General features: G+C 43.6%; 1 protein-coding gene across 1 annotated transcript in view; it reads left to right on the forward strand.

Moving 5' to 3' along the window:
* syne2b (spectrin repeat containing, nuclear envelope 2b) overlaps positions 1-25,680 on the forward strand; it is a 258,903-nt gene that overhangs the window by 187,301 nt on the left and 45,922 nt on the right. Inside the window, exons 98-111 of the mRNA XM_061744277.1 lie at positions 1,191-1,346; positions 3,277-3,408; positions 4,612-4,782; positions 6,149-6,282; positions 7,667-7,871; positions 8,973-9,155; positions 11,042-11,164; positions 13,265-13,419; positions 14,363-14,510; positions 15,349-15,443; positions 16,890-17,121; positions 17,256-17,450; positions 19,283-19,408; positions 21,883-22,038. Of these exons, the coding sequence (XP_061600261.1) occupies positions 1,191-1,346; positions 3,277-3,408; positions 4,612-4,782; positions 6,149-6,282; positions 7,667-7,871; positions 8,973-9,155; positions 11,042-11,164; positions 13,265-13,419; positions 14,363-14,510; positions 15,349-15,443; positions 16,890-17,121; positions 17,256-17,450; positions 19,283-19,408; positions 21,883-22,038 (2,211 nt within the window). The remainder of the gene's footprint in view (positions 1-1,190; positions 1,347-3,276; positions 3,409-4,611; positions 4,783-6,148; positions 6,283-7,666; positions 7,872-8,972; positions 9,156-11,041; positions 11,165-13,264; positions 13,420-14,362; positions 14,511-15,348; positions 15,444-16,889; positions 17,122-17,255; positions 17,451-19,282; positions 19,409-21,882; positions 22,039-25,680) is intronic.

Raw genomic sequence — 25,680 nt, forward strand, 5'->3', positions numbered from 1 at the left:
CTTTTTTCATTATGCACTTCGAGAAAAAAGTCGAAATGTTGAGAAAAAAGTCGAAATGTTCAGAAAAAAGTCAAAATGTCGAGAAAAAAGTCAAAATGTCGAGAAAAAAGTATAAATGTCGAGATTAAAAAGGAAAGGAAAAAGGAAGAAAAAAAGAAGAAAAGAAGGAAAAAAAAGAAAAAAAAGAAAATAAGGAAAAAAGAAGAAAAAAAAGGAAAAAAATGAACAAAAAAAGGTGGCTGCAGGAGCCACTAGGGCGGCGCTAAATGCGGCTCTAGAGCCGTGGGTTACCGACCCCTGATATTAAGAAATAAGAAAAGGAAAAAAGAAAGAAAGAAAAAACAAAACCACAAAGCACTTTATACAATCTGGGAGAGACAGATTATAAACATCAAACCTCCATACAGAAGAAGAATTACATGATTCTCAGTTGGGTGGAGAATGGGATAATAATAAGGATAATGAGATGATCGTATTAGTGTTTGTCTTCAGATCCTTCAGGAATGTGAGGGGGAAGGAGGAGAAAAACAAAGCAAGTTTTATCTATTCAATACCTCCACAAATTCTGGCCGCAAAAGCTTCACATATCGTCCACAATTTTACAAACAGATCTTTCCCCGGGAGGTTTGATTGCTACAGAAGCTGGTTTCAGAGGGAAGATGTCAAATTAAGCCCAGTGGAAAAATCAACATCCAATATTTTGTTAAATGTTAGATTTTCTTCAATAAAATATTTTTGAAAGTACATAAATGAAAGTACTACAATAATCTTATTATAGTTCCGTGTTCTGAGTACATGCAGCGCACGTTGATGATCATATTTCTCGTTTATTTTAATTTTTTTGTTAACAAAGCTCTACAGTTTACCCGAGTAATGGTTTGGGTATGTAATAGAGTTGTGTATGTAATATGATTGTTTTGGTACATGAGATATAATGGTATTATTGCATAATAGTGTTATTATATAATAGGTATATATGAGTATGTGTGTGTATATATATATATATATATGTGTATATATATATATATATTTTATTTATTTATTTTTTTCTTCTTGCTCTTATTCTGTATATTTTTATTTAAGTTCTTTTCTCTATTTGTTTTCTTTTGTATGGCATTATTTTGTTCAGACCCCAGGAAGAATAGCTTCAGTTTCTGCTGCAGCTAATGGGGATGTGTTTTTTCCTCCAGATGGAGGAGTTGGAGTGCGAGCAGCGGCGGCGGCTGGGATTGAGCGGCCGCCTGCAGCAGATCCACCGCTGGATCCGGGACCAGAGTCTCCGGATCTCCTCGCTGCAGGACCTGGGCAGCAGGACAGAACTGCAGACGAGCATCGCCGCCCTGCAGGTCAGAGATGGTGATCAAGTAGTTTATGTGGTTGATCAGTTTCCATTGATGAATACACTGCATTTCCTTTCCTTTTGTAGGAAAGAAATTATAAAAAAAGAAGTAAGGAATAAACCGACCAAAAGGTGTAGCTGAAGCCTGGGCTTATTGTGCCGACCCTTTTACTTGGTTTACTTCATAGTACTACTACTGTACTTATACAACAAGGACAAACAATCTACAACAACAAAAAACAGCAAAGTAAACACACATGCAAAACAAGAAGAAGACAAACGTAAATATGACAGAAAAATCAAGTAAAATACAAACAGAAGACGGATCTCAGAAAAACTACTTAGAGGAAACAGAAACAATCTCTAGAAGAGTGAAAGCAAAAGGAAACCAAAGACCAATCATTACATTTTTTGGTATATAAATATTATTATTACAACAACAATGTATATAGTTTTGTATCACACTAATGTTCTGTATCTTTCGATTATATTGGATTTATACATCGTTTTAAATGTATTTATTGAACTACAGTTTTTTAATTCATTATTTAGGATGTTCCATATTTTAACTCCTGCAACCGATATGCATCTTTCTTTAGTATTTATCCTAGTTTTGGTTGTATTATAGCTCACGAGCTCACGTAATCCACATCATTCTCCCTGGCGCTCTCGCAGAGATATACACAGAAATATCCTTGTTTGTCTGGTGCACCGTAAGAAAACCAGTGAAATAGAATCAAAGTTAATACAAGCTTTTATTATATCATGCACAATGTTTTCCACGCGGATGTACACTCTTCTCAAACCACAAAGGTAGGAGAGAAATGCACACCGTGGTCACGGATCCAGTCGTATTTTTACTAAAAAGGGAGGTGTTTTGTACGTAAACCCCATCTGCCAAACATATCAGACCTTCAGCCGTATGTCCCTGTTTGGGTCAATGACCAATAAGGATTTTCAACAGGTCAAAAAAAGAATATCTATTGCATATATTCAAACATTAAGAATGTTGTATACACATAAATTCATATAAAAATTTTAAATTAAGTGATTTCAGAGTTTTTTGTCAAGATGAATTGGCACTAGCCTTAAAAAAAAGTAATGTAGTGCAACCATGATTCATATTAAAATTGATTAATTTCCTTAACATCTTGACATCTTTTTTTACAAGTTTTCAGTATTATACAAAAATGGTTGTTTTTTTAATGGTCGCGCCACATGATATTTCATAAAATGGACGTCAGTCAAACTTTGTTTGTATATTATGATGGAAATATAAATACAAATGTGTTGCAATCTTACACACTACAAGACAATTCAGAAATAATGCCAGATAGGGCAGAAGATTGATTTAAATACATTTAGAGTGATTTCAAAAAAGTTTTCAAAACAAGAGTCCTGGTCGGACAGTCGCACCACATGACATTTAGACGCTTAAAACAACAACAAAATCCCAAATAACTAGTATTTTTTGTAAAATTCAAGTGTGTCCATATGTGGGACAGGTGGGTCATATATATATGGTATTTTTTTATCCATTTAAACCTTTTTTGAATTGAAAAAAAGTCTGTTTTTCAGAAAATATAGACATCACGTCATTGACCCGTTTATTGCTTCCTACTTAGGATTTCAACCCAGATAACAGATAAGACCCATCAGTGTTAAAACATCAGTTTATATTCCTTGTCTTCACTTAACGAAGAGTAAATATCTGAACTATCTTAACAGCCTAGTCATAAACCCTGCAACTAGAGAAAACAGTGGAACCATAAAACAGTGATTGACTCTGCGACCAGAGAAAACAGCTGAACTATAGCTGATAGAGAACTCTGCAAATAGAGGAAAACCACCAGTGCAGAATCTTGTAGAAAAACCCTTCAAACTCTTAAACAATTTCATGAAATCCTAACACAACCATAAATGTGTTCATGAATCAGGCTGTGGGGAAGGACGTTGAGCGGAAGCGTGCAGCTCTCCTGGAGTTACGAGAGGAGCAGGATGAGAGGACGAGAGACTTCAGCCCTCAGATAGACGCGTCCCTGCAGGCCTGCAAGGAGCTGGAGCAGCAGGTAACTGACGGAAACACCCCCTGGAGGGGGAAACACCCACCAAAGACCAGGGGCCTCATTTATAAAGCTTGCTTGCGCACAAAACAGGGCTTGAAAGACGCGCACGCCACCTTCTACGCAAAGGTTAGGATTTAAAAAAAAGAACTAACGGGAAAATGTGCGTATCTTTACGCCAACCCTGACCCTAGCGCACGAACATTTTGAAGATCTGGGGAACTGGTGACGCAGGCGGTGAGGTGGTGAAATGAAGCCAGATTCATGTCATACTTTTAATGTCATCACATATCAGACTTATAGATCCATGTACACACAAGCCGGTGTTCTGCCGAGGTGTCCTACCTCAGCAGAAAATACTACCATATGATCCCCGTTTCTTTATACTCATAGATAAATGTTGATGTCTATGTGGAAGCGTGATCTGACGGGGTATTTTCTTCCGCCGAAGCGTCCTACACATAGATCTACTGTATGTGAAGCACTTTCTGACTTCCTGCTGTTAAATCGTTTATTTGCATCAAATCAAATCAAATCAAACTTTATTTGTAAAGCACCTTTCATACAAAAAAATGTAACACAAAATGCTTTTCATAAAACATAAACATAAAATGTATTAATGCACCCCCCCTCCCCGCACACACACAGACAGACACAAGCACACCACAATTCACCCAAGTTCCACACACACAGACACACACACAGACACACGGTGCAGACATGGCTAGGCACAGAGGATCCAGGAGAGGATTTGCATGAAAAAGCGTTTGAAAAAAAGAAACTGAGATAAAAGAAACGGGGATCGTACGGTAGTATTTTCTGTCGAAGTAGGACACCTCGGCAGAACGCCGGCTCGACACGTCTCATCCATCCTGACGCACAGCAGAAACAGACTGCAGGAAGCCGCTGCGCATGATCAGCAGGATCATTTATATGCAAATACAGTCGCCAGGTGCTTTGCATTGACCATTCATGGTATAAAGTGGGCGTGTAGAGGGCGGGATATGAGGCGAATTCACCTGCGCAACCTTCCAGCTGGACTGTGATTTATAAAGAGAACATTGCGTGCAAGTGTGCGTGCACACGGTTTTATAAATCCGTGCGCACGCCATTTTCGGCTTTTGATCGCACGTGCACTTTTAGTATGAATCCTACACACTCTTTTATAAATGAGGCCCCTGGACTGGTATGTGTCTGCTTCTCCTCCAGAATGAAGCGACGGTCCAGAAGCTGGTTTCTGCGCAGCAACGGTGGGGAAGCATCGACACCGGGCTCAAGCATGTGATGCTGAACACACTCCGGATATCCCAGAGCCTGAGTTACCACGGCAACCCTCGGCTCTCACTGCAGGCACAGGAACATCTCCACCAAGAGCTGCAGGTGCTTCTTAATCCAGACTGATGTTCTGTTAGCTGAAACAAACCACGCTAAACAACACAGATCTGTTATTACATCATGTTAAAAACCATCTCCTGTGTTCTGGAATAAAGTATATGAATAAAGGGATAACAACTGGTGTCGACGGCTCCAATAGTAACACAGTCTCTATATTGGAGCTTTTCCACTAGTACCTACTCAGCCCGACTCCACTCACCTCGGATTGGTTCTTTTCCACCAGGGGTCTAACGTGCAGAGTAGATACTTTTCTGTAACTATTCTGCCAAGGTTCTAAGCTGCTGAGTCGGCTGTATCTGACATCATCACACTACAGGACACCGATTGGTCGGGGGGTTGGAGTCAGACGTCTGAGTCAGGAGGAGGAAATCAGAGAAAGAGACTCTGACGGATTCTTGTTCATTTTATTCAACCAGCAACGGCAGCAAAAGTCTGTTTCATGATCCAACTCTGAGGGTCAGATGTTCATAAACCTGGTGCTGAGGAGAGAATTAAAAAGGGATCTAGACGGAGATAAGGAACGACCAGATCTACCAGGAGATCTGTCTCTTCATAGCTGCTCACGGCTCCAGATGACTTTTCAGCAGCACCGAGACAAACTAACAAAAATTAAAAAGAGTCGCCCCTTGAAGCTTCTCTCACTCTCATTTGTTAACTTGGTATCAAATACAAGCCACAGACCCAGCAGCACATATACAGGACTGTCTCAGAAAATTAGAATATTGTGATAAAGTTCTTTATTTTCTGTAATGCAAAAATGTCATACATTCTGGATTCATTACAAATCAACTGAAATATTGCAAGCCTTTTATTATTTTAATATTGCTGATTATGGTTTACAGTTTTAGATTAAGATTCCCTGAATATTCACATTTTTTGAGATAGGATATTTGAGTTTTCTTAAGCTGTAAGCCATGATCAGCAATATTAAAATAATTAAAGGCTTCCAATATTTCAGTTGATTTGTAATGAATCCAGAATGTATGACAATGAAAATCACAATATTCTAATTTTCTGAGACAGTCCTGTAAATCATCTCCTCCAGGTTCTACATCTTTAGTGTTGTTGTCTTCTTCGTTTAGATACACAATCAAATACGTCACAGCAGCTTCTCCAACCTCCTACTTCTGATATGGGTATTGAAAAGAAACGAGGGCAAGTCGAGTGGAGTCGGGCTGAGTAGGTACTAGTGGAAAAGCACCATTAGAACCTCGGCAGAATAGTTACAGAAAAGTATCTACTCGGCACTTTAGACCGCTAGTGGAAAAGAACCAAACAGAGGCGAGTGGAGTCGGGCTGAGTAGGTACTAGTGGAAAAGAGCCATATATGAAGTTTCTCTGTCCTCTGCAGCTTCTTCTTGAGAAGACACACACTTCTGAGGAGGAGTGGGAGGACCTGAGTGGAGCAGTGGTGTCCCTGAGAGAACTCGTGAGTCCAGCTGCTGCCGCCATCCTGGCTGAGCAGCTGGACAGACAGAAGGACAGGTGAGACGGAGCAGCATGCAGGCCTGAACTATGGAACAACCTGCCTCAGCAAATCAGACAGACTTCTCTGTCTGGTTTTAAATCCCTTCTCAAAACCCACCTTCTCTCCTTAGCTTTTAACACTTAGCAAGACCGTTGACTTTTTTTTATCCTTTTATTCATTATTAGGGCCCGAGCACTGACAGTGCAAAGGCCCTATTGTATCTGTTTTTTGTCCTCGTTTTTTTTTTTCCTCCTTCTTCCGACGAAAGGAGGGCCTTTTTGCCCCCCTAAACGTGCCACAAAAGTCACCAAATTTTCCGAAAAATTTCATATTTAATGGTTTGCATTAAAGGAGCTTGAAGCTATGAAAAAAATTGTATACGTTTTAAGTTTTCTAGTAATAAGGTCAGATGAAGCGTTCCAAACCCAAAAGAATGAGCCCTCTAGTGTATCTCTCCTTTGCCTTGAACAGGCTGTGTGCTGCAAAATGTGCTGAAATTCGGGGGCCGAATTTCCCGCGCTGTCCTGCGGATGTGACGTCACATGACGCTGCATGCGCGTTCTCCCCGTTCTCCCGTGCCGGCTTCGCTGTTGGCTGCAGTACCCCCGACGGCCGTCGTGGTGAAGGGTGGCGCTAGAGAGTCTCATTTCTTAAAAGGCTCCTTTAATAGGCTAATGGCTCAACAGCGCCCCCTAGAAAACTTTGTGCCTCAAGCCCCAGAATACGGTTTGACGTACATGCACGAAAATCGGTACACTCCTGTATCATGTCGCAACTTAAAGAAAAGTCTCTTGGCGCCATGGCCGAAACCGAACAGGATGTCGGCCATTTTGAACATTTTGAATTAATTGCGTAATTTTGGCGCAATTTATTCCATTCTTTCGGCATTTAATTCAGCCCGAACCGTAACGTGCACCCAGGTGTGTTATACATCAAAATGTGCGTCTCCATCCTGTGATGACGGGCATTACTTTTCTCAGTCAAAAGCGTTACCGTGGCAACGCTAGACGCCAAAAAGCGCACCCACCCTTCATCTGATTAGTGAATATTTGATAGTCCCTATTCTCTGACATAACTTTTGAACGGGTTGTGATAAAGACTCGTGGGTGGTTTCATCCGCTAAATGTCCAGGCCTGAAGAATCTACATCAAGTCATACAAGCTTCCACTGCAGCCTGAACATGCACATGAGTGCGAGGACCCGTTCATCGCTGCTTGCAGTTTTAATTTTATTCTTTTATCTTTTATTTTATCCTATTTTATTGATTGATGGTATGTCTTTTTACTTATTTTATTCATTTTATTTAACATTTTATGTCTTGAGCTGTTTGTCTTGTTATTTATTCTGTACAGCACTTTGGTCAGCTGTGGTTGTTTTAAACACCATCCCTCTGTGTTCCAGCTGGACAGAGGCGGTGCAGGCGCTGCAGCAGCAGCTCCGGAGCAGTCAGGAGCTGCTCCGGCTCTGGGACGTCTACGCCCGACTCGCCCGCTCCTTCTCCGAGCGGCTGCAGACGCTCCGGAGGGACGTCACGTCTGAGCTGAGCACCACACCGGGACAGGAAAGCAGCGCGGCCCAGGTCGCCGTGGAGACAGCCAGAGTTCAGGTGAGCTCACACACGGGAGTCACAACAAAAAATATGAACGTGAGAGAAGTATTCTCAGTGACTGCGTTTCCATGCATCAATAACCCTTTTAAAACATGAATATTGGCAATGACCATGTAAACACCAATAACCCCTTTGAATAACCCGAATTTGCTCATATTCGGGTTTTTAAAAACCCCACACACCCCGCACATGTTCTGTTCACAAGGAATCCTGGTCTTTTGAGTCCAGGAAGTTCTTATAAACACGGAGAAACAAGACCAGGAGGAGACTAATCACTTCATAAATGTAATGAAGGATATGAACATTTCTGCATTTGTAGACGGTAGAAAGTACCGGGATAGAAGATTTACAAGAAGGTGAGAGAAAAGTTGTGTGAAGCAGCATTTGTTTTGGATTTGGATACAGGAAGAAGAAGCAGAAATGACGGTAATTGCGTCATTACGTTCTCTGTGCGTCGCTGGTTTGATCCAGATATCCTGAATGATTAATTATCATGTAAACGGAATATTCCCAATGTTTCAGTAACCGGAATATTAGCAATAACCTGAATTTTGACTGCATGTAAACGTAGTCACTTTTTGTTTTATTGCTTGGTTCTTTTCACTGTCAATAGGTAATAAGAACAAACTCAGTAACAATTGTCAACATGTCTAGGAAGAATTTGCTTCTCTAAGAGAAGATCTTTTGTTAAAAGACTTAAAGCTAATTTTTAATCTCTGCCTTCGATATAAAAGAAAAATACATGAATGACTAAATATTCAAAAACATCAAGGATGAGAGAGATCAGAGTTTGGGCATGGTGGGGGACAGACGGCTGTTTGAGAACCAGGAATGGACAACTCTCAGGATTTCTACTGAGTACTTTATTTCATTTGTTGTGTGTGTAATATATTGTACTATAGGTTTGCTGTAGTTGCACAGCTTTCTAAACTTATATTCATATAACTTGAAAAATACGTGTGATTTCCTGTTTTTTTTTGTCTCCAGGGGTTATTTTTTCCCTTTTTTTAATGTAATTATCAGTGTAGTTATAGTAGAGTAATCTTGCCCAGCCGTCTCAAGAATCTTTCCACATCCGTTTCTCCCTCTCCGTTCCAGAGTCTCCTGGACAAAGCGACTGCGTTGCAGCCGGACCTGGAGCAGGTGATGGAAGCCTGCAAGGACACGGCCGGCCGCCTGGCACCCGTGGGTGCCGGTCTGGTCCAGTGGGAGAGCCGCCTGTTGTCCCGCGGAGCGCTGCAGATCAGCCAGCAGCTGCAGGGGAGGCTGGGCACGCTGCAGGTACGTGAAGGCCCCGGGAACCAGGGAACCAGCCCGGGGAACCAGCCCCTGGACTGGGATGACTTTAATAACCACATTATCATCCACCGCATCTGAAATGACTGGAACAGATTGGTGATGCTTTTAAAAGCAGCTCAACACTCACCTTTTTACTCTGGTACTGTCTTTGGGTCAAAATGACCTAATTCTCCTGTTCTTCTGCTCTCTCCTTCCTTCCTTCCTTCCTCTTTTCTTCCTTCCTTCCTTCCTTCCTTCCATCCTTCCATCCTTCCATCCTTCTTTCTTTCTTTCTTTCTTTCTTTCTTTCCTTCCTTCCTTCCTTCCTTCCTTCCTTCCTTCCTTCCTTCCTTCCTTCCTTCCTTCCTTCCTTCCTTCCTTCCTTCCTTCCTTCCTTCCTTCCTTCCTTCCTTCCTTCCTTCCTTCCTTCCTTCCTTCCTTCCTTCTATCCTTCCTTCCTTCCTTCTTTCCTCCTGCTCTCTCCTTCCTTCTCCCTTCCTCTTTTCTCCCTCCCTTCCTTCCTTCCTTCCTTCCTTCCTTCCTTCCTTCCTTCCTTCCTTCCTTCCATCATTCTTTCCTTCCTTCCTTCCTTCCTTCCTTCCTTCCTTCCTTCCTTCCTTCCATCCTTCTTTTCTTCCTTCCTTCCTTCCTTCCTTCCTTCCTTCCTTCCTTCCTTCCTTCCTTCCTTCCTTCCTTCCTTCCTTCCTTCCTTCCTTCCTTCCATCCTTCCTTCCTTCCTTCCATCCTTCTTTTCTTCCTTCCTTCCTTCCTTCCTTCCTTCCTTCCTTCCTTCCTTCCTTCCTTCCATCCTTCTTTCCATCCTTCTTTCTTTCCTTCCTTCCTTCCTTCCTTCCTTCCTTCCTTCCTTCTATCCTTCCTTCCTTCCTTCTTTCCTCCTGCTCTCTCCTTCCTTCTCCCTTCCTCTTTTCTCCCTCCCTTCCTTCCTTCCTTCCTTCCTTCCTTCCTTCCTTCCTTCCTTCCTTCCTTCCTTCCTTCCTTCCTTCCTTCCTTCCTTCCTTCCTTCCTTCCTTCTTTCCTTCCTTCCATCATTCTTTTCTTCCTTCCTTCCTTCCTTCCTTCCTTCCTTCCTTCCTTCCTTCCTTCCTTCCTTCCTTCCTTCCTTCCTTCCCTCCTTACTTCCTTCCTTCCATCCATCCTTCCTTCCTTCCTTCCATCCTTCTTTTCTTCCATCCTTCCTTCCTTCTTTCTTTCCTTCTTTTCATTCTTCTCTTCCTCCTACCTTGACCCAAAGACAGCACAAGGGTTAAATTGGCTTTTAGCTGATTCCTTTTAGTCTTCTTATTGTTTTAACCCAGGTCTTATGCTCTTATGGTTTTAAGTTGTTCTTATTCCTGTTTTAGCAGGTCTCTTTCTAGACCTACTTTTAGGATTTTATACTTTTAACCTCTTTTAGAGTGTATTTTAACTTGATAGCCTCTTCTCCTGCTTTCTTGTAGCTTTTATCTCCAGTGTTTCCTCATGGGGAGCCTCCATGCTGGGAGTGACTCTGTCCTGCAGGGGGTCATCCTCGTCCTCGCCAATTCGACCAAACTGGTTTTCTAGGTGTCCATTAACACTTTTAATGGACACCTGGCAGCCAATCAGAATCGAGTATTCACACAGACCTTGGTATAATAAGTTGTATAATTTATATAAAGCGCTTTGCGTTGCATTTTTTATTTTGTATGAAAAGCGCTAAACAAATAAAGATTGATTTGATTTGATTTGAAATACTGGACTTCAAGACGAGGCTTGAAAACGTTGACATAAAGGAACCTCACCAACAACAATCCCGTCCCTGCAGCCGTTGTTGCTCTGCAGTTATTTTAGTTCCCCAGATTACTGACCTATAAACGGAGCTGGCTCTCTGCCATGTGTCCTCTGTGCAGGAGGAGCTTAACCGGCTGCAGGAGGTGGAACACGTCCTGGGATCATTGGAGACCAGTCTGGGAGTGTGGCAGCAGCGCCTGGAGACCGTGGAGACCCTGGAGACCACGGCTGAGCTGGGCCAGGTGAGACAGACCAGTTCAGGACCAGTTCAGGACCAGTCCATGACTGCTGGACCAGTCCATGACTGCTGGACCAGTTCAGGACCGCTGGACCAGTCCATGACTGCTGGACCAGTCCATGACTGCTGGACCAGTTCAGGACCGCTGGACCAGTCCATGACTGCTGGACCAGTCCATGCTGGACCAGTTCATGACTGGACCAGTCCATGACTGCTGGACCAGTCCAGGACTGGTCCAGTCCATGACTGCTTTCTGTGTTCAGTTTGTTGTTATAAACAGGTGAATTTATTTTGTCTGCATATATATTAATGGTTAATACCAAGTTGGTAAAAACCAAAGGCATATATGCATTTTTAATATATAATATATATCATATATATATTTTAATATATCATATATATATATTTTTTTTTATTTATATTTTTTCTTTTTTACTCAAACTATTTCTTACGGAAGAGTATTAGGGCCAGGCAGGAGAAAAATAGAAATAATATTTTAGAGGAGGAAGATTTTTTTTTTATTATGCACTTCAAGAAAAAAGTCAAAATGTCGAGAAAAAAGTTGAAATGTCGAGATTAATGTTGAAATGTTGAGAAAAAAATCGAAATGTTTAGAAAAAAGTCGAAATGTCGAGAAAAAAGTCGAAATGTCGAGAAAAAAATCGAAATGTTTAGAAAAAAGTCGAAATGTCGAGAAAAAAGTCGAAATGTCGAGAATATTGTTGAATTATAATTTCGAGAAAAAAGTCGAAATGTTGAGAAAAAAGTCAAAATTTCGTGAATAAAGTCGAAATGTTGAGAAAAAAGTCGAAATGTCGACTTTATTGCTGGATCAGTCCAATTTTATTTCAACAATCTCGACATTTCGACTTTTTTCTCGACATTTCGTCTTTTTTCTCGAAGTGCACAATAAAAAAAAATCTTCCACTCTCAAATTTCTTTTCTCATGTGTAGTTGCACTGAAAAAAAAAGCTTTGGCATCAGTTTATTTCTGGTTAAATGATGGAGTGGGACTTTCATCAAGCTTTTTTAGCTGATTTTTTTACGTGTCAAGAATGTGAACTTCATATCAGATTAACAGACGATAAGATCCATAAGATCCGTGGAAGTAAAACAATGAAACGAACAACTATGGCTGCAGAGATGTGGTGTGAACTCGTTTGACTTGTGAATGTAGAGCAGTGATGTTACACAAGAAGCAGACAAGATAATTGAGAACGAGGGGAGAAAGTTAACACTGGAAACCGTGGCATGTGGACAGAGGTGGGTAGAGGAGCCACAAACTGTACTCAAGTAAAAGTACTGTTACTTTAGAATAATATGACTCAAGTAGAAGTAAAAAGTAATCATCCAAATAATTACTTGAGTAAAAGTAAAAAAGTACTTAGTAGTTGGTGAAAAAACGACTCAAGTACTGAGTAACGTCTGATTATTTTTTTAACACAACCATTCAAACAGACAAAAGGACAAAATAATCATCTTCAGGCAAATTAAATCAATAAAATAATAAAATAAATTAAAATTAATAAAAAATAAAAAATAGCTTAAATTAAAATAAGCTTAAACTAAATTCAAGTACTTTAATAAATAATAAAATAAATAAAATAATAACAGAATAAAAAAATAAATTTCAGTTTCAAAATTTCAAGTCTTTGTACTTTTCTTTTTTAACCAGGCAGAACTAGAACAAACATGAACTCATAGAAACTCTGTGTGTGTTTGAGTCTGTGTAAATGTGACAAAACATGCAAAAACAAACATTTTTCCCAAAGAATCACCCAGTGATGTCATGAGATTGACGCGTACGTGGATAAAAGGGATAAAAGAAAAGTAACAGCTCAACGTAGCCTAATGTAGCGGAGGAAGAGGAACAGTTTCTTCTTCACAAATCTACTCAAGTAAAAGTAAAAAGTATAGTGATTCAAAACTACTCCTAAAAGTACAACATTTCCCCAAAACTTACAGAAGTAAATGTAACGGAGTAAATGTAACTCGTTACTACCACCTCTGCATGTGGAAAGCATCTCGTGGTCTGTGAGGTGGCGTGTGCAGCCGTCCAGACTGGTTTATCCCGTCTGACGCCAGCGTCTGGTTCTGTTTCCAGTCCAGCCTCCTGGAGCTGAGCGGCCTGTCTGCTGACCTGGACGCGCTGAACGAGCGGTGCCTCGGCCTGACGCTGGGGGACGCCGCGGCGCGCCGCCTGCAGCTCCTCAACCGCTGCTGGACCAGCACCTCCGCTAGAGCCCAGGAAGCCTGCAGGTCAGTGAGTCCACGGGTCAGGCAGTGACCCACTGACCCAGAGAGCCGGTGCCAGGTGCAACTCTCTCCACCACAAATACCTTTTAGCTGTTGCTTCTCCTTTGCCTCCAGGTTAAGAGTCTAGGTGTCGTCATTCCAATCTCACTTGCTCATCCATGTGATGTCTCACGTCTGCCCCGTGTCTCAGACTACAGCCCTGCTATAGCGGGACTGTTTTCTTCCTCCCGCTGAATTTCTTAAATTAGAATATTGTGATAAAGTTCTTTATTTTCTGTAATGCAATTAAAAAAGCAAAAATGTCATTCATTCTGGATTCATTACAAATCAACTGAAATATTGCAAGCCTTTTATTATTTTAATATTGCTGATTATGGTTTACAGTTTAACATTAAGATTCCCAGAATATTCAAATTTTTTGAGATAGGATATTTGAGTTTTCTTAAGCTGTAATATTAAAATAATAAAAGGCTTTAAATATTTCAGTTGATGTGTAATGAATCCAGAATCTAGGACATTTTTTTTGATTGCATTACAGAAAATAAAGAACTTTATCACAATATTCAAATTTCCTGAGACTACATCCCGATCCCGTGTTTTTTTAGCCGCAAGTTCAAACTGCCCGCTCCTGCCAGACTTGCGTTGGGTCCCGCGGGATCCGGCAGGACCTGATCCCAACGCAGCCCTCTATCTCAGACCCAACACACCTGCGGTTTTGGTTCATGCCCTGGCCAGCCTCCCGTCTTGATTATTGTTGTGGTTCTGGTCCGTTGGGCTCACCTGACCAATTCTTTCAGAGATTTCACTGATTCAAGGCTGCGCTGCCCGAACGGTTACCAGAACCGTGACCCCCGTCCTGCAGAAGCTTCACTGGCTCCCGCTTCACTTCCTTATAACAGATGATTTCATTGGCTTGTCTTCATTTCCTTCCTCTTCTCCTGCACAGTGAGCTGCAGACGGGCGCGTTGCGGCAGCAGACGTTCCAGCAGAAGTGTGAGAGCTGGATGTCGTTCCTGCAGAGGATGGAGGACAGTCTTGCTGTGGAGGTTGCAGGCTCTTACCTGGGCCTTCGGGAGCAGCTCTGCACACACAAGGTACCCGCTACAGGAGGAACGTCTCCGTCACACACAGAGGAACGATTAGAGTCAGTACTCGAGTTGTAAAAACAAATCAGGGGGGTGGTGGATTTTATCATATGGGGACAGATAATTTGTGCTGATTACAAATAATATAATATATTACAAATAATAGCAGTGACCAAAACACCTGCAGAAATACTACAGGAATGACATAGCAGCAGTTAAATGCAGCCTTCTGTAAGCTTTAAATATCCACTGGGCTTACATCAAATACATCAAAACACAACAATAAAAAACACTTTTCTGAACTTATCAATATGACTCTGTCCTTCACAGGATAAGTAACATGGATCACTGCAAAAACTCACAATCTTAACAAGAATATTTGTCCTATTTCTAGTTAAAATGTCTCATTTTAGTAAAAACATCTCATTACACTTAAAACAAAACTCATCACTGGAAAAAACAACAATTTTCACCTGTTTCAAGTAGATTTTCACTTGAAATAAGTAGAAAAATCTGCCAGTGGAACAAGATTTTTTTGCTTGTAATGAGAAGATAAATCTTGTCCGACTGACAGATTTTTCTACTTATTTCAAGTGAAAATCTACTTGAAACAGGTGAAAATTGTCAAATAAGTTATTTTTCTGGTGATGACTCTAAATGTTGAAATAGCAGTAAAACCACATTCATTGATGAAATGACATAAGGGATGGAAAGGGGGGATGACAGTTTTACAGGGGGGATGATTTGGACCGTTTTTATTTCAGGGGAGGATGCCATCCCCCTCATCCTCCCTCAACTCCAGTACTGATTCTAGCAACATTGATGCTACTCTGTCCTGTGTTCGCAGCGGTTTCAGGCGGAGCTTTCCATCGGACACCAGATTCTGCATGCGGTCATCACTGAAGCTCTGCAGCTGCTGCATAAAGGAGAGGTGGAGGACAGGTGAGGAGACGACACCGGCAAGCACGTCCAACCACAATTAGGCCGTTTTTGTCCGATAGACCATACTTGTGAAAAGTTCTTCCTCATCCAGCCCCACGGAGGGCAGCCGTGCAGCTCCCTATACAGGACTGTCTCAGAAAATTAGAATATAGTGGAAATCTTAATCTTAAACTGTAAGCCATAATCAGCAATATTAAAATAATAAAAGGCTTGTAATATTTCAGTTGATTTGTAATGAATCCAGAATGTATGACATTTTTGTTTTTTTTTAATTGCATTACAGAAAATAAAGAACTTTATCACAATATTCTAATATTCTGAGACAGTCCTGTATGTGCTGCTGGGTCTGTGGCTTGTGTTTGATATCAAGTTAAAAAATGAGAGTGAGAGAAACTTCAAGTGGCGACGCTTTTTTTTCTTAGTTTGTGAAAAGTCAGCTGGAGCCGTGAGCAGCTATGAAGAGACAGAGCTCCTGGTAGATCTGGTCGTTCCTTATCTCCGTCTAGATCCCTTTTTAATTCTCTCCTCAGCACCAGGTTTATGAACATCTGACCCTCAGAGTTGGATCATGAAACAGACTTTTGCTGCCATTGCCTGTTGAATAAAATGAACCAGAATCCGTCAGAGTCTCTTTCTCTGATTTCCTCCTCCTGACTCAGACGTCTGACTCCAACCCCCCGACCAATCAGTGGTCTGTAATGTGATGATGTCAGATACAGCCGACTCAGCAGCTTAGAACCTCGGCAGAATAGTTACAGAAAAGTATCTACTCTGCACGTTAGACCCCTGGTGGAGAAGAGCAAAACCAGGGTATGTTTGAGTATGTACTAATGGAAAAGTGCCATTAGACCGGGGGTTTCACAAAAATGTTTGACCTTTTTTTCCTTTTTTTTTTTTTCTTCTTTTTTCTTTTTTTTACTCTTTTTTTTCTTTTTTTCCCCTTTCTCTACATTTCGACATTTTTTCTTGACATTTTGACTTTTTTCTCAACATTTTGGACTTTTTTCTCAACATTTTGTCTTTTTTCACGAAATTTTTACTTTTTTCTCGACATTTCGACTTTTTTCTCAAAGTGCATAATGAAAAAATAAATCTTCCCCCAGTTCTAACTAACATAGAAACATGCAGCATGTGTTTGCCTTCATTCTAAGGCTGATACAAGACTTTAAATTTTTTGCGGCTACAGACATATTTGTTTTTTGTGTTTTTGGTCCAATATGGCTCTTTCAACATTTTGGGTTGCCGACCCCTGCATTAGACTATCTTTCCATTCACGATAGGAAATCTCCCAAATTTCACTCTCTCTCCGATCTTCTTCAACACAAGAGGAAATGTCTACTCTCCTTACCTTCTGTAAGGACTACAGCTCATCTTTGATCGGCATGACTGTGACCTATAAATGGAGCCGCTGGCTGCAACTGTCCCATTTCTGCCTCTCATTTACAGGAGTGACTTCATCCTGAAGCTGGCTCAGCTGCGAGAGCAGTGGCAGGGCGCGGCGCAGCGCGCCGACCAGCGGCGCTGCCTGGTGGAGGGGCTAGTGAGGCACTGGCACCTGTACAGCCGCAGCCTCAGGAAGCTGCAGAAGTTCCTGTCGGACACGCACGTCCTCCTCCCCGCCGCCGGCCCGGCCCGCGGGAGTCTGCAGCAGCTCCGCCGCTCCCTGCACGACCTCCAGGTGGGAGACGCCGGGAACGTGCAGCAGCATTAACACGTTATGGTCATTAACTCACAAAAAGTACAACAAATATTGATTTTTCTCCATGCCTTTGTTTCTTCCCCCCGTCCTTCTGGTCCCTGTCCCCTCCTCAGCACACGGAGCTGCTGTTCCAGCGCTACCAGGGCAGCTTCATCCACACCCTGGAGCTGGGCCGGCAGCTCTTCTCCATGGGGGACCAGGACACCCAGGCTCTGCTGCAGAGGGACCTGGGGACGCTGCAGGACGACTGGGACCAGCTCCACGGCCTGCTGGCCCGGAGGACGGATCTCACCCAGGACATCATCAAGGTAGGCCGAGCCAAGCCTTGTAGCTAGGGATGGGAATCCAAAACTGCTTCTTGTTGAGAACCGGTTCCCAGTGTTTCAATTCCTTGGAATCGTTTGCCTTTTTTGCAAACGATTCCCTTATCGATTCCAGCAGGAAAAATGGCGACAAAACGGCATAAATGCTCGAAGGTTTGGTTACATTTGACCAAAAAGGATGACAACAGGGCGACTTGTTGTTCTCACCATAAGCCCAGAAAGATCGCTTATCCTTCCTAAAAAAGCAGATATGCTTATTTTTCTGCAAAAGAATTGTGAATTCTCCATAGTTGATGGTTGCAGAATTGCACATTGCACAGTTCCATTGGACTTGAGTTGATTGTATTTTGTCACTGGCTGACGTACTTTTAGTTTTGAATGCTCAGCTCAGATATCCTTTTAAAAAGGAGAACTTTAATTTCTATTAGAGAAGAATATTTATTTTATTAGGGCCTGAGCACTGACAGTGCGAAGGTCCTTTTGTATCTGTAGGAATGTTTTATTTATTTTTTCCTTGTTTTTCTCGTTTTTCTTTTTCCGACGAAATGAGGGCCTTTTTCCCCCTAAACGTGCCCCAAAAGTCACCAAATTTTGCACGCAAGCCAGGCCTGGCAAAAAATGTGATATTTAATGGTTTGCATTATTGGGCGTGGCCTAATGGCTCAACAGCGCCCCCTAGAAAACTTTGTGACTCAAGCCCCACAATACCGTTTGACGTACATGCACGAAAATCGGTACACACCTGTATCATGTCACAACTTAAAGAAAAGTCTCTTGGCACCATGGCCGAAACCGAACAGGAAGTCGGCCATTTTGAATGAATCGTGTAATTTTGGCGCAATTTATGCCATTTCTTTGGGCGCTTCTTCGCCCGAACCGTAACGTTCACCCAGGTGTGTTATACATCAAAATGTGTGTCTCCATCCTGCGACAATGGGCATCATTTTTCTCTGTCAAAAGTGTTACCGTGGCGACGCAAGATGCCAAAAAGCGTGCCCCCCCTTCATCTGATTGGTCCATATTTGATAGTTCCTACTTCCTGCCATAACTTTTGAATGGTTTGACATACAGAGTCGTGGGTGGAGTCATCAGACATGGTTTTGAGTCCTTGAACATAATTGGTGCAAATTAGCCACGCCCCTTCTTCTGATTGGTCGATATCACACTCTAGCAGCTATAAAGTGACAGAGCTCCTGGTAGATCTGGTGGTTCCTTATCTCCGTCTAGATCCCTTTTTAATTCTCTCCTCAGCACCAGGTTTATGAACATTTGCACCTCAGAGTTGGATCATGAAACAGACTTTTGCTGCCGTTGCTGGTCGAATAAAATGAACCAGAATCCGTCAGAGTCTCTTTCTCTGATTTCCTCCTCCTGACTCAGACGTCTGACTCCAACCCCCCGACCAATCGGTGGCCTGTAGTGTGATGATGTCAGATACAGCCGACTCTGCAGCTTAGAACCTCAGCAGAATAGATACAGAAAAGTATCTACTCTGCACGTTAGATCTCTAGTGGGAAAGCGCAAAGTCGAGTCGAGCTGAGTAGGTGCTAGTGGAAAAGCGCCATAACCATTTTTCTGCAGTGATCACCATTCATCTCTTTCATTTCGATTAAACTCAGACAAGCAGAGTTTCCTCTAAAGATTAACCGAGTGCTTCATCCTCCGTCTGTCTCTGTGGCCCACAGACCAGTTAATCCAATCTGCAGTAATTAACGGTGGTGTTGAGGAAGCAGGAGACGGGGGAGGGTCTTGAGCGTGATGGGCCTCTCTTTCAGGACCGGCCGGCTCCATGAGCGAGTGTTTTTTTTGTGTCCTAGAACTGGGAGCGCTGTGACGCCAGGCTGGGGGACAGCATGATGCAGCTCAAGGACGTGAAGACCAGACTCAACCAGTCCATGCCGGAGTACGACGCTGACCTGGAGAGAGCAAACCAACTCAACAAGGTACAGTACGCTGCCACCCCCGCTGGTGACACCTAGGACAAAATCCCTGAATAAACCGGCTACTTTAGTGTATCCTGGAGACGTTTGCTGCACAGGAAGTCCAGGATAACGCTAGGAAAACGTACTACTTTGTGTAAACCACGTCTTCCGAGGATCTTTTATATTTTTTATTCCCGATTTCCCCTTTTTTATCACCCAGTGCTCCTACCTAAGTCAGTCCTGGGCATCGGCTGCACTGCCAGCTGAACCACCGTGCCCCTTTCCCAAGATCTTTTAGATTGTATATTTTGTGTTTGTTTTATTGGTAACGGATTTAGAAAGCTAAATGATCAGAGTCATCACATCTTACTTTTTCAATTAACGCCTAAAGTTAAAGTACTTCCATAAGTCTTCTGGCTGTCTCCGTTTGGTTGTCCAACTTTCCCAGCAGTAGAAAGTTTAAACAGACTGGACTCACAAGTCATTCCCTCTGACCCGTCAGCACCTTCACAACCCCCCCTCACACCCCACCCCTCCAACCCCCGCCTACCAATAGTCCTCTCTCTCCCCCCAGTGGCGCCACTAGGGGGGGGGACAGGGGTAGCCACGGCCCCCCCTACAAATTTGCCGGCCACCTCACTTGCCTCAATAAAAAAAATAAAAACACATGCCGGTCACATAGATTCTATCGTCAGTTATGCGTTTCATCCCAAATCATTTGGGCCAAATGCACAGTAGGCGTTTCAGCAGGCAAGTATTTCTGAGCCTGTTTACTACAACAGTATAATAAAGTCCTGTAATGATGGCTTTTAGTTTTGGTGTTCACCCCAAGAATTTAAAGGTATAGTCAGTAATGTTGGAGAGCTAGCAAAATTTGAAAGTTGCACCTCCTCTAAGCCCCGCCCCCTCCTCCCCTTCCCGTCAGCGCTCCGTCCAAAGCCCCGCCCCCTCCTCTAAGCCCCGCCCCCTCCTCCCCCTCCCGTCAGCGCTCCGTCCAAAGCCACGCCCCCACGAACTTTTGGGAACGCGCATTTGCAGGAGTCGAGTTTTTTTTTTTTTTTTTTTTTTTTTATCCCGGTTTTTTCCACCATTTTTATCACCCAGTGCTCCTACCTGTCAGTCCTGGGCATTTCCATCCTCTAGCAACCCCGGGAGTTCCTGCACTGAGCTCAGGTCTCCTCCTTAACCTGAGGAGTGAGCAGGCCGCATCTTTTCACCAGACAGGGTGGGGTTTCTCTGACCGGACGTAGCGCGTGGAAGGATCACGTTATTCCAGCCAGATCCCCCCCACCCCATCTGTTCCCCGGTTGGCCAGAGGGGGCAGTAGAGACCAGGACTGTGTGCATGTTTTTGTGAGGGAAGCTCCCATTAGCTACCCAAGGGAACACGGGGAGAACATGCAAACTCCACACAGAAGGAGTCGAGTTTTCCAGGACATTTTGGACAGCACATTTTCACCTGTAAGCGAGGCTCGCAGGGGTGGGCTGCGCATCATTTTTAGACACAATGAACGCATACCGCAAAAGTTGTGCCTCGGCGGAGGGACCCGACGTCCCAGCAAAATGAGACAACAGAGAAGTTCAGAACAGCAGACAGAGCACACACTGAAGGCTGATTTATGGTTCAGCGTTACACCAACGCAGAATGGTGCGTGTCACCGCGTACCCTACGCCGTAGCAACAGAACCTGCAGGGCACAGCAGCACCGCCACCGGCGCTCTCCGCCCTCGCCGGGATGGAGACGCCTCCATCCCCACGGACCCCCATACTGGGGAGGGGGTATTTTTGGCTGCGTTTTCTCGTTTTCTCTGCCATTCTTCAGCAAACTTGACTCGAGTGTGTGAAGTTTTCCGGCAAGATTTTCGACGTGACGAGTGCGCGCATGGGACAGAGGGGGGCGTGGGCTGGACTTAAAATGAAGGCATCTGATTGGTTCTTTCCCCCCCGTCCAATCCTCTGGTCCTCTGACCAATCCGTGCCACTCGGTGGGCAAAAAACAGATTGGTCAGAGTTTTTACAGGATTAAAGCTGTCAGAGAGGTTGGATTTTTTTCTTTCCTTTTTCTGAACACATTATTCACTGGCTGCTCTCAGGATGGAAGGACCATTTCACCCAGTATAACAATACATGTTTTTGAATAAGATCACAGACTATACCTTTAAGTTGCCCCATCTGCCCCCCCCCCCTATGAAACTGCCTCCCCCCCCCTCCCTCAGTGCCCTCCCCTGCCCCATAACAGTCCTCCCTCCCCCCGGCCCCACCCTATCCCCGCCCAGTCCCTCTCAGCCACGCCCAGCACTCCCCCAGTCCCGCCCTCCTCTAGCCCCGCCCCCAGTCCCACCCTCCTCTAGTCCCGCCCCCAGCCCCGGGGCAGCAGGGCAGAGTGACAGAGCAGAGAGAGGAGCAGAAGCAGAGGAGCGGTGGAGAGGGAGAGAGTTGTTGAGGATCATCTGTGACGGTCGCCGCGCCGCTCTCTCTGTGTGTTATGGTATGCAGGAGAACGAGGACTCCCTGGAGGACTGGGCTGAGAGCCTGACGGAGCTGAGCACCATGAAGACGGACCTGTCCCAGTACATCATGGGGGAGGACGTGCTGCTGCTGCAGGAGCAGGTGGAGGCGCTGCACTGCCAGTGGGGGGAGCTCTGCTTCCAGGTGTGTCACCCACGCGACTTCTGACGCTGTTTTACCTGAAAGAACCGCCGCGCTACCTCCATCATTGCTAGTTTTTATTGGCTTGGAGTTTTATTTCTATATATTTTGGCCTGGGGGTCACTGTATATGTACCATGTGACTACATTTCAATTCAATTCAATTTTATTACAACAGAAGTTTTCTCTAGGATCTTTCCTGAACATGAACATGAACCCCCGAGCAATTATTACATAAACAATGGCAGGTAAAAACTCCCCTAGTGGGAGAAAAACCTTAAGCCAAACAGTGGCAAGAAAAACTCCCCTTTAGGAGGAAGAAACCTGGACCAGGACCTGGACCATAAGGGGGTAGAAACCTGGACCAGGACCTGGATCATAAACTCTGTGGTTGTGTTTGTTTTGGGACTTGAGTTGATTTAATACATCTACTACTAGATGGTTGCAGATCTGGAGTCTGCGACTTAAGTGAGGGCCCGTGGTTTCCAATCAGAGGAGCTGTCTGGGGGGGTTGGGTCAGGTCACAGGTCAGCTGACTTCACTCAGGTCCTCATCCGCCTCACGAGGAACACAGAGGGGACGGGGACGGCTCTCTAACTTCATTACTGTTGTTTGATGAGCGGTTGGTCCAGGGAGACGGCCGTAACGCGCATCACCCCCCCCCACGGCTGCAGAGATCTGAGGGGGCTGATCCAGGTCCAGAACCTCACTGTCCCTCCGCTCGGGCGGCAGGACTTGGTGCTAGAAGCTGTGACTGAGGGTTAGGTGATGGAGTCTTTGCTGGGTTGGGTGGGAGGGGGTGGGGGGTGGGGGCTTGTGGGAATGGGAGAGCAGATGGGGACAGCGGGAATGTTGTTGTGAGCCGGGGGGCTTTAGGGGGAGGAAAATCCGCGTGGGGGAGGGAACTTGGTCACTCTCACTTTCATTTTGAACTGTTTGACTTGGATTAGACATGTTTGTGGGGAAACCACCGTGGGACTCATGCAGCCTCTGTTTCGGCTCCATGTCTGACGGTACGAGCAGGACCGGTGACATCACGGATGCAGATCACAGCAGTAGATCCAGCTTCTTACCCTGGATTCACACTGAAAGCGTCATAGGAGTCATAGGAGTCATAGGTGTCCGGCTGCCTTCATTTTCTATGAAAGCGCAGCAAGGGGCGTCGGAGGCGTTGGAGGCATCCAGAGCGTCAATTTGAAGTTGAAAAATCGGAATAAGTGATGGCAATTTAAAGTACAAGTGGATGTACTTAGGTAATGTCTAACCATCAAAAAACTAAGAGTATTGACGTGTGAATGCACATTTTAAGAATCCTCTGACATATTTTCAGCTGCGATAACGTCTTCTGACCCTGGATTCACACTGAAGGCACTGAAAGATTCACAAGCGTCACAGGCGTCTGGCTGCCATTCATTTTCTATGAAAGCGCAGCAAGAGGCGTTGGAGGCGTCCAGAGCGTCAATTTGAAGTTGAAAAATCTCCACTTTATGCAAATGAGCAGCGTTGACGCCGAGGCAGCGTCCAATCACAGACCGGGATTCCCAAAGCAAGAAGCCTCAATGCAGATTGTACTTTCATGTTCACACAAATGTACACTCATTCACATGCACACATGAGCAGAGCTGTGCACTAACACACTTATTTTATCAGTGTTATCAATTAATATACAGGACTGTCTCAGAAAATTAGAATATTGTAATAAAGTCCTTTACTTTCTGTAATGCAAAAATGTTAATGTTAAATACATTCTGGATTCATTACAAATCAACTGAAATATTACAAGCCTTTTATTATTTTAATATTGCTGATCATGGCTTACAGCTTAAGAAAACTCAAATATCCTATCTCAAAAAATTTGAATATTCTGGGAATCTTAATCTTAATCTGTAAACCATAATCAGCAATATTAAAATAATAAAAGGCTTGCAATATTTCAGTTGATTTGTAATGAATCCAGAATGACATTTTAGTTTTTTTTTTAATTGCATTACAGAAAATAAAGAACTTTATCACAATATTCTAATCGTAGCAAAGCTAGTGCTACGGGGGTCACCCGACAGGACAGAGGACACAGGGTTTCGTGAGGAAATCTTTGTTTGCACCCAAGACACACGTGCCAGACTCAGCAGCTTCCTCCCAGCAGAGACCTCTGGCTGGTGTGCAGCCGCTCTTTATGAAGCCAGGCAGGGTGGAGGAGCAGCCACTCAGCTGATTGGGCACACCTGTGCCCAATCAGCGTGGCTGCTCCTCCACTCTGACACACTAATGTTCTGAGACAGTCCTGTATTTCATCCAGCAAACTGACATTTTTGCTGATTTGACTGCAGTTTTTACCTGAACTGCTCATGTGAAACAGTAACTGATGGTTGAGGAGCTGGATGGTCCCAACGTTTTTATTTGCTACATCCAACGCAAAATAATTAAAAACTGTGCTTATTAATCACAAAGCACAGTTTCAACATCATGACCAAATCCGCTGGGACCCGGTGTGTCAGTGTTCACCACAGACAGACTGCTGCTTCACCGGGACCAACGATGATGGTTGATGTTGATCCAGGACCAACCTGGTTAAGGATCAAACTCACTCTTATCTACGTGGAAATAACGCTGAAATATAAAGAAGCTTCCCAAAGTGTGATCCATGGTGAAATAGGAAACTGAAGATGTGCAGTTTTGCACCGTATCTCTGTCAGATATTTTCGTTTCGAATCAAATCAAAGTTTATTTAGACGGGACAATGCATATTAATGAACACTACATTAAGCAGTGTAAATACACCGGATTTGAGCAGAAATGCTAGTTTCCACCCGCAGTCCCCACAGAAAACATCAAAACTATTCAGTCAAACAATACAATCAAACAAGGGAACAAATATAACACATACATAGTAGCTAAATAGATTTAGCAGCATTTAAAAGCAGTAGGGATTGTATCTAAAGTGACTTGAGCAAAAAATGCTTATTACAATAATGAAATAGCAGCGATGGTAATATTATGGTACTGAGAGTATCCAAGTTGTGTGACATACAAAGTGTATGATGCACATTGCCCTGGTACGTACGAATTAAAACAGATAATTAACATTACCCCTTGTACTGTCTTCGGGTGAAGGGAGGGTGAAGAGAGAAAAGAAGGAATGAAGGAAGGGAGAAAAGATGGAAGGAAGGAAAGAAGGAGAAAAAAAGGAAAGAAGGGAGGAAAGAAGTAGGAAAGGGAGTAAGGAAGGGAGAAAAGATGGGAGGGAGGAAAGAAAAGAGAAAGGAAGGAAAGGGAGAAAAGGAAAGAAGAGAGGGAGGAAGGAATGGAGAAAAGGAAAGAAAGAAGGGAGTGAGGGAAGAAGGAAGGAATGGAGAAAATAAGGAAAGAAGGAAGGAAAAGCAAAGAAGGTAATAAAGGAACAAATGACGAAAGGGAGGTAGGTAGGAAGAAAAAGGAGTAAAGGAGGGTAAAAAAGGAGGAAAGAGGAAAGGAAGAAGGAAGGAGAGAGCATGGCAGGAGGAAAGAAGGATAGAAGAATTGGGTTTTGACCCAAAGACAGCACAAGGGTTAAGACAAACTACACAAACGTTTAGATCTTGGGATCCTGTCTGAGTAAGGGCTTGTTAAGTCCTTTGACCTTTGAGTTTGAAGCATGTTGTAATGTTTT

The sequence above is a fragment of the Cololabis saira genome, chromosome 16 (assembly GCF_033807715.1).
Source record: "Cololabis saira isolate AMF1-May2022 chromosome 16, fColSai1.1, whole genome shotgun sequence".
Classification (NCBI taxonomy): Eukaryota; Metazoa; Chordata; class Actinopteri; order Beloniformes; family Belonidae; genus Cololabis; species Cololabis saira.